Source organism: Antechinus flavipes, chromosome 6, assembly GCF_016432865.1.
Source record: "Antechinus flavipes isolate AdamAnt ecotype Samford, QLD, Australia chromosome 6, AdamAnt_v2, whole genome shotgun sequence".
NCBI classification, from domain to species: domain Eukaryota; kingdom Metazoa; phylum Chordata; class Mammalia; order Dasyuromorphia; family Dasyuridae; genus Antechinus; species Antechinus flavipes.
The window spans coordinates 257,172,478-257,184,101 of NC_067403.1; the positions used below are offsets into that span (position 1 = coordinate 257,172,478).

General features: G+C 60.7%; 1 protein-coding gene and 1 long non-coding RNA gene across 2 annotated transcripts; one reads left to right on the forward strand and one right to left on the reverse strand.

The window, feature by feature from the left end:
• Positions 1-783: 783 nt before the first annotated feature.
• On the forward strand, positions 784-11,283 carry SYT12 (synaptotagmin 12). The gene is made up of 7 exons (XM_051966926.1): positions 784-967; positions 2,246-2,439; positions 3,226-3,588; positions 5,865-6,080; positions 6,688-6,808; positions 10,255-10,388; positions 11,024-11,283. Exons 1-7 carry the CDS (start codon positions 784-786, stop codon positions 11,195-11,197), a joined length of 1,386 nt encoding a protein of 461 aa, XP_051822886.1. The 3' UTR covers positions 11,198-11,283.
• Positions 3,618-5,858, reverse strand: LOC127541900 (uncharacterized). The gene is made up of 3 exons (XR_007948506.1): positions 5,721-5,858; positions 4,413-5,206; positions 3,618-3,873 (listed from the first exon to the last, which is right to left on the reverse strand). It is a non-coding gene; the product is annotated as an uncharacterized LOC127541900 (long non-coding RNA).
• Positions 11,284-11,624: the final 341 nt, after the last annotated feature.

Sequence of the window (11,624 nt, forward strand, 5' to 3'; positions counted from 1 at the left end):
TCCGGATCCCCGATGTGCCATCCTAATCCTAATCAGCCTTAACCACCACTATTCTTTGGCTTCCGATAGCCACCAGTCTGAATCCCAAACGATGGCGCTCCTGACTAGCCCACCTACTAGGTACTAGAAGTCTGCAAGACTCTGGGGAAGCCACTGAATCTCCTTCTCAGCCTCAGTCTTTCCTTATGTAAAATGCTAACCTACATTCTAGAGCTAGTGTTCCACACCCCAGCAATCCTGCTGACAAAGGGAACTCCTCCAGCTCTCGAGCCTCTTCCTTCCTGATCGAGCCTGGTGAACGCTCCGGCTAATTCCTTTGTGAGACTTTCACTACCTCCTTCAGTCTCTGTTCCAGACGTGACCCGGAATCCAAGTCCAGCCGCGTGGTCCAGAGCTTGCACACGTTCCCCTTCCTTTTCTGACAGGGGCGGGGGGCACTTGCCTCGTACTGGCTCCTCTGGCCCTCTCTTGGGCACCTTCTCAGAAGCACCGAGTGCAGCCCTCACAGGAGTCACGTCCACGGCATCCCTCCTTCGGGGCCACTGGGCTCTTCCCAAAGACTTCGGGTGGGGGAACCTCGCAGGCAACCCCCATTCCGCTCTGGGAGCGTCTTGACAACTTCCCCAACTCCAGCATTCCCGAGACTGCTCTCCCTCTGGATCCCTGAAGACCCAAGGCTTTCCTCACCTAAGCTAACCCTTCTGCTTCCTCTTGTGTTTGCTCAATCTGAACCAATTCAACATGGCCTGACCTCGAACCCTGTTCCAAGTGTCGGCCTCCGGGATGGCGTCTGAGCGGGGCCGACTCCTGGCAGCCGGACCCAGGCCAAAGCATCCCAGCGCTCGCAGACGGACGCGGGAGCAGCTGCTTCTAAACGGGCTTTTCTGCCAGATGTCTCGGCACCGAGCCATGACCCCCGAAAGGATCCCGCCAGGTCACCACATCTCTGCCCTTGCCCTTCCCTCACGTAACTGCCATCCCGGTTCAGATCCGTCTCACCTTTCACCTCACACCTGTCTCTTCCTGCTCCAATTCACCTTTTTCTGAAGAACAAGCCTGCAGCCGCCGCCCTGGCGGCTCCCTATCCCCCAGCAGCTCTCACACCTGCCTCTTTGGGCCTAGTTTCCTTACACAGGAACCTCACATTCGGGGTGGGCCATCTCCCACCTTTGGGTCTTTGCCTTGGCCCTCCTCTCTCCTTCCCCAGACGCTGGGTGTCTCAGCTCAAGCATCCCCTCCTCCATGAAGCCTTTCCTGGGCCCATGGAGCTGCCAGCGTTCCTTCCTCCTCTGGGTGCTCGGATGGAACGGGCATCTTGGCTCCATGTAGGCACTGGCACCTTGGCTCCATGTAGGCACTGGCACAGAACTCCTCAGGGCAGGGCCCGCTGCTGCCTGGGCGCCTCCTAACTGCCTACAGTCTTTCTCATTCTGTCCCTGCTCTTCCCTTCCCTCTCAGGCACTCTGGGTAGGCCGTGGCAGAAGCAACAGCCAAGTCTGGGTAATGCTGCCCCCCTCTAGCCGAGGGAGTCTTCTTCCTCCTTGGGACTAACCTTAGCTCTGCCCCCCGGCCTCAGCTCGTTTCGGGCTTTGCCCTCGGTGCATTTACAGAGATCTCTCACCTTTTCTTTGGGTCTTCAGATGTCATTCTTGAGCTTCTGGTCTCTCCTGGAAATCTTGGAGGTCAGAGGACACCGACCCTCCTCAGCCTGCCTTGGAACTCTCAAATCTACTCTTGCCAATCTGGGTCACCCAGTCCTCCCTCCTCTGCCCTGCCTGAGACGCTTCCGAGGGGGACCCTTCCCACAGGCCTAGCGGAGGCAGGTCCATGTTTAGGGTCAGAAATTTCCCAACTCGCTCATCTCCTCTGGGGAACCTCACAGGGAGCGCTCCCACGCCCCTGGGCCCCAGGCTGCTGGGGCTCAGATTCTTAGCAGGCTAGGATGGGGATAATACGCCCGATTCCCGGGGCCGTGCCTTCTGACGTCCTTTCCAAATCTTTCAAATCGGAGACTTTACCCAAATCTCACCTCCCACCGTCCCACCGGCTGTGAGGAAGAAGGCCCGGGTTGGTAAGGTCTGATTCTGGTGGGGCTCAGAGGCTCGGACACACCGAGGGCCGTCTGGCCTGGGGGACTCCTGCGTGTTCACCTCCTGAGAAAGGGAGCTTGGACCATCTGATTGAGGCTTCTGATGGGCGGGCTCCCCAGGGCTCCACTAACGGCCACTGCCTGGTTTTTTCCCAGTTATTAAGAGTCCTCCCGGCTGGGAGATTGGGATCTACGTCACTGGGGCCCTCGCCTTGCTGGGGGTTGCTGCTGTGAACCTGTGGAAGCTCTGTAAGTCGGGCAGCTTCCCCATCCCATCTCCGTTCCCAAACTACGACTACCGGTACCTGCAGAAGAAGTACGGAGTGACCTACTCTGAAGCCAGGCAGAAGGTGAGGCCGGGCCTGGGCTCTGGGGCGGGGAGGGGCTGGGACACGGCCCGTCCCCTGTGCTGGGCGCTCACGTTCACAGGATGACTCCCCAGGGTCTCCTTCCCCCCCATCTCTAACTCTGTCTGAGGGGCCCTTTGGAATGAGATTGTAGAGCGCCTGCTTGGACCACGAAGGCTGATGGGTGATCATTCAATGCTAGAGGCCCCGAGGAGGCTGGGCGATGGCTCGGGGGCCGCTCCATCTCTCTCCAGTCTACTCCACTTCCCCTTCAGCTGCCAAAGGGTCCCCGGCAGCCCCCAGGACCAAACCCGTCCCGGCCTGGCCCTCTTCTAGGTTGCCAGGCTTCCCTTTTCCCTTCCCTCAGATCCCGCCTCCCCGCAGCTCCTCCAGCAGGAACCCCTCCAAGATGCCATCTTGGCCGTGCCCGCTTGGCTCGGTGCCGTCTCTTGATTAGAATGTGAGCTCTGTGAGGGCAGGGTCTGTCCCCGCACTCAGTGCTTAATAACCGTGTGAAGGCTGACTGGCAGAGCTGGGTCCCCGCCAGTGTGTGTGCATTGTCAGATGACTGAGTAGGAAAGAGCTGTGGTGGAGGGCTCCGGTTCCGGCTCCGGCTCCCCTGGTCCCAGAGGCCCTGCCTCACTTTTTCTGTTTTGCCCTTTGGGGCCTAGCAGAGTGCTGGCTCTACAGGAAGGGCTGACTAGGGGCTCCCGGGACCGAATTGGGCTCTCGCTGACTCCCCCCTCCCTTCCCTCCCCCTCATGGGTCTCCTCTCTCTTTGGTCCCCAGAGAACCATGGCCTGGAGCAGCCGCAAGGGTAACGAGCACGGGTCTCCCAGCCGCAAGAGCAGCCTGCGCATGGATGATGCTTTCGAGAGCATCAGGGAGCTGGACCTCCCCGCCGAGGGAGCTCTCAAGAAGTCCCTGTCGGCCGACTCTCTCAACTCCATCTCCTCCGTGAACAACAGCTTCGGCCAGGACTTCGTGCTGGGCCAGGTGGAGGTGAGCATCCACTACGAGCCCAGCAACCGCATGCTGCGCGTCGTGGTGCTCCAGGGCAAGGACCTGCTGGAGAAGGAAGACCCCGCCTTTGACTCCTGCTTCCTGCGCGTCAGCCTGGTGCCCGAGGAGCAGATCGTGGGCATCTCCCGGGTAAGTGCCACGGGGGGGGGGCTGGCAGGCATGGGCAGCAGTGAGAGCCCGGGCTCGGCAGCTAGACCGGCCCCTCAGCGGGGACCCCGGCCAAGCACCCGCTCTGAGCCTGCATCCTCGTCAGGGAAGGGGGAACAGCCCCAGCACTGGGACAACTTACCTCGTGGGCCGGGTGGGCTGCAGTCTGCCTCGCTGGAGAGAACACCCCCACTGGGCCGTGCCTACTGGAGGAGGGGCCCCTCACGGGGCTCTGCTGAGGATCCAGGGAAAGAGACTCCTGCCCACCTGAAAGTGCCACAGAAAAGTCAGTTCTGCTCAGGAGGACCCAGGGGCTCAGGAAGCAGCAGGAGATGGATAAAGCAGCAGAAAATGGATACCTGCAGCTCTGAGACCTAGAGGGTCACGGCTGGGAGGCCCTCAGACCAAAAGTCGGGGTGGAGGGACTTAGAACAGAGACTGCCATTCTAGAACCCAGAATGGCAGAGCTGGGACAGACACATCAGGCTGCGGGCTGCTGAGAGCAGACTCTAGAACGTCAGGATGGGAAGGGCCCAAAGTGAACCCTCTGATCTGACCCCCTTATTCCTTGGAGGAAGAAGCCAAGCCCCTGGAAGGGAACTGAGGTTGCCTGGGTGTGGGTGGGATGGGTGCCTGTGAGATTAGGGCTAGGAAAGCTGGGGGCAAGGAAGGCCTCCACGCACCCACCATGTTGCCTATGGAGAGTCTTGGCCTCCAGTGCCAGCTCCAACACCAACCAGTGTCAAGTTCCTTTCCTTCCCATCTTCCCCAGCTTCTGTAGACACATGAGGTGAACAGGTACCTACCCGGCATTTTGCCACTCAAACCAATGGCTTTAATTGAGAAGGGAGGGGAAGGAAAAGGCTGTTTCGGGTTCCCCGCCAGGTTCCATTCCATCCGCAGAAAGAGGCTGTAAGGGAGGAAGACAGAGCAGCTGGGACACTCAGAGATTCCCAGGAGGAAGATCCAAGAGAGTGGCTGGCAGGGAAAGGGGTGGCCCAGCTAGTTATGCTCGATGGGCGAGGCAGGAGCAAGGGGCAGTACTCCTGATGTGTGATGGGGCGCTGAGCCCCAGTAATGAAATATGGTGCTGGACAGACATGGATACTGGGAGACTATCCACATGTGCCCTGAGGGGAATCCCCGGATCACTGGCTGTAAGCTCCCCGAGGACAGAGCCTTGGTGTTTGTGCCCAGCTGTGCCTGGCACACAGGAGCTACAAGGAGGAAACAATGAGGAAAACATTTCGGGGAGCTTGCTTAGGGTTCAGCCCTGAGTCTAGGCTAAAGGGGAGTCCACTTGGCATCTGCCGCTCTGCTCAAATTTACCTCCAAGGAACAAGATGCCCCAGCTTGGGCGCCCTTTGGAGTTCTCCCTACCCCTCTGGATGATGTTTCCCTTTCAGGGTGTTAAGCTCCTTTAAGGCAGTGACTGTCTTTGCTGACAGCCTCCCCAGCCCCCAGTGCCTGGCTTACTTTGTTGTTGTTGACGAACAGCTAGGTGATGTTGCAGTGGGCAGAGTACAGGAACTCCTCTGGATACTCACTGGCTGTGTGATCCCGGACAAGTCCCATCACCCTGTCTGTCGCACTTCCCCATCTATAAAATGGGTTGGAGAACAAAAGAGCAAACCAGGCTAGAATCTTTGCCAAGAAAATTCCCAGCATTCAACATAGTGCCTGGCACATAGTAGGTGCTTAATAATTCATTAAGAGTTCACTGGATAGAAAGAAACAGAAAGTAATTATATCATGGGAAGAAACTGTGGACCTTGGCCAGAAGGAAGAGTAAATTGAGTTATTCAGGGATCGGAGATAAAGTCAGGATTTAGTAGTCAATCACTATCACGGGGGAAGGACCGCCATTATCTAGACTCTGGTCCAAAGTAGAGAAGGAGCCAATTCCCCTCAAGGTTTGTTCTGAGGCTTTCCACCCTAGCAACTTAATTCTCCCAAATCAGAGCCAGAATCCCACGGCTGGTTCTTCCAACTTCTTTTAAGGATGAAACTTCTTTTAAGGATGAAATTCTCATGAAGCCAAACCGTGAAATTATTTGCTTCTCTACTTTGTCCCCCATGGGACAGGTGTTAGGGGGCCAGAGTTCAAATCTTACCTTTGCTCAGCCCTGGGCCAGTCCCCACGCCCAGAAGTCCTGGTTTCTTCCTCTGTAACATGGGACTCAGGGCCGTGGTTGCCACGTTCCAGTGCGAGCACCCTCGGGGGTGGCCCCGGCTCACTCCTGCCTCCCCGTCTGCAGATCCAGCGAACCGCGTACTCCATCTTCTTCGACGAGAAGTTTGTCATCAGCGTGGACCCCGCGGTGCTGGAGGAAAGCAGCCTGCGCTTCTCTGTCTACGGCATTGACGACGACGACCGCAATGTCATGACCGGCGTGGTCGACCTGAAGCTCTCTGTCCTGGAGCTGCCCCTGCAGCCCTTCTGTGGCTGGCTCTACCTGCAAGACGTGAACAAGGTGAGGGGCTTTCTGGGCCTGGGGGGAGCGGGGAGGGAGGGGACTGAGAACACGAGCGCCAGAGCCTGGGAGCGGGCCTTGTGGGAGAGCTTTGGGGTCCACCTGACAGAGCAGCCCCCCCTTCCACAGGGGTCTGCCAGAGGTGCCCCTCAGGCAGTTTGAGGCTTTTTTGGAAGCAGGGCCTGTTCGTGTACAAATGAGACGCAGCTCCCTGCCCGCGGGCCCGCCAGTGGTCAGAGCTGACTCCGAACCCCCCAAAAAACTCACTATCCGGGAGAACCTGAGCAGGTCACCTCAGAAAAATGGGGGGGGGCAGCACCCAGGCCCCGGGCTGAGTGCCGAGGGATGCTCTGAGGGGCGCCCTCAATGAGCTCATTTTCTCTGGTCACTGAAGTCGCTGCCCATCTTGGCTAGCCAGCTCACGCCACAGGCCGCTCTAAGCCCCATTTCTTTTAAAACATTCAGAGCCTCACGTTCCCGTTGCTTTGGGGATGGTCCTGGGCCCTGACTGGCCAGGCTGGCTGCTGCTGGGGGCGTGGAGGGGGCAGCCTCTCCCAGGGGGACCCTCTGCCCTCCCGGTCCCTGAGGATGCTCTGTGTCTCTGCAGGCCTCAGATTCCGTGGGGGAGATCCTGCTGTCTCTCAGCTACCTGCCCACCGCCGAGCGGCTCACAGTGGTGGTGGTGAAGGCCAAGAACCTCGTCTGGACCAACGAAAAGGCGACCGCCGGTGAGTGCTGGGCCTGCCGCGGGCGGGGTCCCGGGGTCCCAAAAGGAGCTGGTGCAGCTGGAGGAGGGGCGAGAGCAGGGAGTGATGTCAGCCCCTCACACGGCCTGGGGCAGAGGAGCTGCCTGCCATGAGGGGGGCCCTCCCACTGGGAGTCCTGGCCTCCTCCAAGCTCCTCTCCATCAGTGATGGGTCCCAACTCCCCCCAGGCTTAGCCTCAGGGCCTGCCTCAGGCCTCTAGGAGGCATACAAAGTCCTCGGACCCAGCATTTCCAGCCCCCCTCCCCAAATCTGGCTTCTACTGAGGGCCTTTCCCAGGCTCCACGGATGCCCTCTGCTGCGGTCAGTCACAGGGCCAGTGGGAAGGGGCTTTACTCGGGCATCAGGAAGCCAGAGTCAAAAAATGGGGACAATGACAGCCCCTCCCTCCCCCAGGGTTGTTGCGGGGGTCTCTGAGACAGTGGGAGGCAGGGCTTGGCTGTGGGGAAATGCTGGTTATTCTTCTATTGATCCTAAAACAGCCAGCTGCCCTCTGCTGCCCTGGGTTCTCTGGCAGGGAAACTGAGGGTCTGGGAGGTTTCCTGGCTGGTCAGCAGCAGTACCCCCCCTCCACCATGGCATCTGGCCTCGGACCCCACAAGGCACCTACTGGGTGCAGCGGGAAAGCTACAGCTTGTTCCCCCTCCCAGCTATGCTACCTGGAGGCCCAGCCCCAGCCTGGGGAGGGAGGGGGAAGAGGAGGATGCTGCTGGAAGCCGTGTGGCCGGCTCCCATTGGCCAGCCAAGGGCCTGGAGACAGCGCCCCAGCCAATGGCAATCGAGGCTGCCTGACAGCCGCGCACAGCGCTCCCCCCACCCGCAGGTATTTCTGCGGAACTTCTCCTCTCAGAGAGTCGGGGAGAGTGAGACTGCGCTGTGCAGGCTGGGGGACCAGGGATGCAGGGACTAGGAACACAGGGATGCAGGGACCAGGGATGCAGGGACTAGGGATGCAGGGATGTAGGGACCAGGGATGCAGAGATGCAAGGACCAGGGACACATGGAAGCAGGGACTGGGGATGCAGAGATGCAAGGACTAGGGACACAGGGATGCAGAGACCAGGGATGCAGGGACCAGGGACGCAGAGATGCAAGGACCAGGGACACAGGGATGCAGGGACCAGGGATGCAAGGACTAGGGATGCAGGGAGTAGGGATGCAGGGATGTAGGGACCAGGGATGCAGAGATGCAAGGACCAGGGACACATGGAAGCAGGGACTGGGGATGCAGAGATGCAAGGACTAGGACACAGGGATGCAGAGACCAGGGATGCAGGGACCAGGGACGCAGAGATGCAAGGACCAGGGACACAGGGATGCAGGGACCAGGGATGCAGGGACTAGGGATGCAGGGATGTAGGGACCAGGGATGCAGAGATGCAAGGACCAGGACACATGGAAGCAGGGACTAGGGATGCAGAGATGCAAGGACTAGGGACACAGGGATGCAGAGACCAGGGATGCAGGGACCAGGGACGCAGAGATGCAAGGACCAGGGACACAGGGAAGCAGGGACCAGGGATGCAGGGACTAGGGATGCAGGGATATAGAGACCAAGGACACAGGAATGCAGGGATAAGGGATGGAGGAGATCCCAGCCAGCCCAGGACTGCTGCCCCAAAGCTGCTGTGTCGCAGTCCCAGCCTTCTGGGTCATCTCCCCCTCCTCTTTTAGGAACCATCATCTTCATCGTGCCCGTCTCTCCCACCCCCATCCCGGACTGGAAGGCTGAGTTAACGCTTGTCTGTACGCAGGGAGATGGGTTCAAATTCAGTTTCAGTCGGGGCTGCTTTGTTAACCCTTGGCAAGGGGCCTTCCCAGCTCTGCTTCCATCTGTGGTCCTCCCACAGAGCTTCCCCAGTTCAGCCATCAGTCTGCCCTCGGCCTCTGATCTCCACCTGCCTGCTCACCCTCGGTGCCCCAGTGGGGCGCAGCGGGCACCACAAACCTGGCATAGCTGTGAGATCTTGTTTGCCTTCCTGAAGCCTCCTCTCCTTCTAACTCCCTCATCTCTGCTGAGCTTGAGAACCTCCTCAGGCCCCTGTGTCTCCTTCTTTCTGTCCAGTCAGGCACCAAACCCACCCCTTCTCCCTCCCATTGCCTCCCACCACCCCAGTTCTGAGCTTATCACTCCTCGGACCACTGCCGCAGCCTCCTCATTGGCTACCTCCAATCCATCATCTCAGAGCAGCTAAAGCGATCTCCCTAAGGCCTCTGGCTTAAGGGGCTCCTACTGTCTCTTTAATGAGCACACTGAACCCCCCCCCCCCGCAGGCCCATCTCCCAAGGGCCACAGGACGCGTTCTTACTGCTCGCCACACACAAATGTCCATCTCCTGCCTCAGGCCTTTCTCTCGGAGGCTGTTTCCCTCTGCCAAACCTCCTCTGCCCGGCCTGCTGCCATCCTCCCCTCCCCTCAGAGCCTTTAGCTTCAGTTAAGCTGTGGAATGACCCCCTTCCTGAGTCCCTTCCAAAGTCAGGGCCCAGTGAGCACCCCAAAATCCTTTGTGTGCATTCCTCCACTGAAGGAAGGAAGGAAGGAAGGAAGGAAGGAAGGAAGGAAGGAGGAAGGAAGGAAGGAAGGAAGGGAGGGAGGGAGGAAGGGAGGAAGGAAGAAAGAGGGAGGGAGGGAAGGGAGGAAGGAAGGAAAGAGGGAGGGAGGAAGGGAGGAAGGAAGGAAAGAGGAAGGAAGGAAAGGGAGGAAGGAAGGAAGGAAGGAGAGAAGGAAGGAAGGAAGAAGAAGAGAGGGAAGAAGGGAAGAAAGAAAAGAAGAAGGGAAGAAAGAAAAGAGGGAAAGAAAGAAGGGAGAAAGAGAGGAAGGGAGGAAGAGAAAGAGTAGAGGCCTATTCTGGCTGCCCTGCTAGCCTGACTATGAAACGAGCTCCCAGCTGCTGGGCGGGTGTCCTGCAGGGAGCTGGTGCTTTCTATGGCGTCTCCCTCACTGAGCCGGAGCCCCCGGCGGCCAGGGCCTGCTTTGCCTGGCCTTGCGCCTCCAGAGCTCAGCACGGTGCTTGGCGCACAGTAGGTGTTTAGGAAATGCCTGCGGACTGACCGAGTGACTGACCGGTGGCAGAAAGGGAGCGCTGCTTCCTGAGCCCAGAGAAGGGGGAGGCGAGGAAGGACCCGGTGCCCAGAGAAGCGCCGGGGAATCCGGCCGCCGGGGCTTGGCTGGGGCCAGTCTGGGTCAGAGAGGCGGCCTCTGGGATCCCGAGCCCCGGGGAAGGCGGCAGTAGCAGGGACGGGGACGGCTCCCACTGAGGGGGGGGGGTTCAAAGCCAGGAAAATCCCCATCTTACCAAAGAAAGCTGCTGGGGCCCAGGGAGGCCAGAGGGGGCAGCGGGGTCTGCGCCGGGCTGGGCCCGGGAGCGGGGGGAGTCCTCTGTCCTCAGACGCGCCGCTGTCCCCCACAGACCCCTTCGTCAAGGTCTACCTGCTGCAAGATGGGAGGAAGATAAGCAAGAAGAAAACCGCTGTCAAGAGGGACGACGCTCACCCCGTGTTCAACGAGGCCATGATCTTCTCCGTGCCGGCCATCGTGCTACAGGTGAGGGGGCCAGGGGGCCGGGGGAGGGAGTTTGTCTCTGCCCTCCTCACTGCAGTGGGAGCAGACACAAGACGGGTTCATGAGGGGAGAACAGAAGGAGGTCGGGTGAGGGCCGGGGGCTCCCCCGCGGCGGGGGTCTCCGGGCTGGCGGGTCCCTGCACAGGGAGGGATCTGAGGCCCCTGTGTCTGGGGCCCCGCGAGGGAGAGCTGGCCGTGCCCGGGGGCTCAGTAAGGTGGCCCCTCCCTCCCTGGAGCCCCCGAAGCACGTTCCCATCAGCCGGGGCGGGGGGGGGGCAGGACCAAGCGCAGAGACGGCCTTGTCGAGGGGAGTCCCAAGCAGTCCGGCTCCTGCCCCCCCCCCCCCCGGCCCACCTGCCACTCACCTCTCTGCCAGGCTGCGCTGCCGCAGAGCCCCACAAGAGGGCACGGGGGCAGCAGGAGAGCCGGTCTCCTGCCAAGGCGCCTTTGGTGGGGCACCGCCTGCCTTGGCCTGTGGGGGACCCAGAAAAGGAGAGAAGGAGAGAAAGGCTGTAGGGGCCGAGTGCCCCTGCTCTGGAGGAGGGGGAGCCCGAGGGGCCGCTGAGGCGGAAAGCCCCCCGGCTCGGGCAGTAACCCCGCCCCCTTGTTCCCCCCAGGACCTGTCCCTGAGGGTGACCGTGGCCGAGTGCTGCAGCGACGGGCGGGCCGAAAACATCGGCCACGTCATCATCGGCCCTCTGGCCAGCGGCATGGGCATCACCCACTGGAACCAGATGCTGGCCACCCTGCGCAAGCCTGTGTCCATGTGGCACCCTGTCCGGCGAAACTAGAGCCCCGCTGCTGCAGCTGGGGGCCACGTGCCGGCGACCCCTGCCCGGAACCCCTCCCCCCCGGTTCCGGCCCGGACTCTGCTCTCTCCATGCTCCTCTCCCCACATTCCCAGCCGCGTGAAAGGGGAACACGGCTCCGCCGGACTGTGCCCTTCTCTGCCCCGCCCCCGCCCCTGGCCCCTGGTCATCACTATCGCCCCCTTAGAGAGAAGGAGCGTCCCCACTGGCCTGGATCAGGGCGACCCCCCCCCACCGGCTGCGGGCACGAGCCCTCAGAAGGTGGGGACGAGGGGCCCCAGGGGCCACCCACGGGCAGTTCCACCACGGGCCCCGGGGAAGGAAGCGGGGGTCGGGCCCTACCTCCTCCGGAACGCTCCTCGGTGAAAGCCTCCTCTTCCCGGGGCAGCGTCAGGCGGAGGTCTGGGCC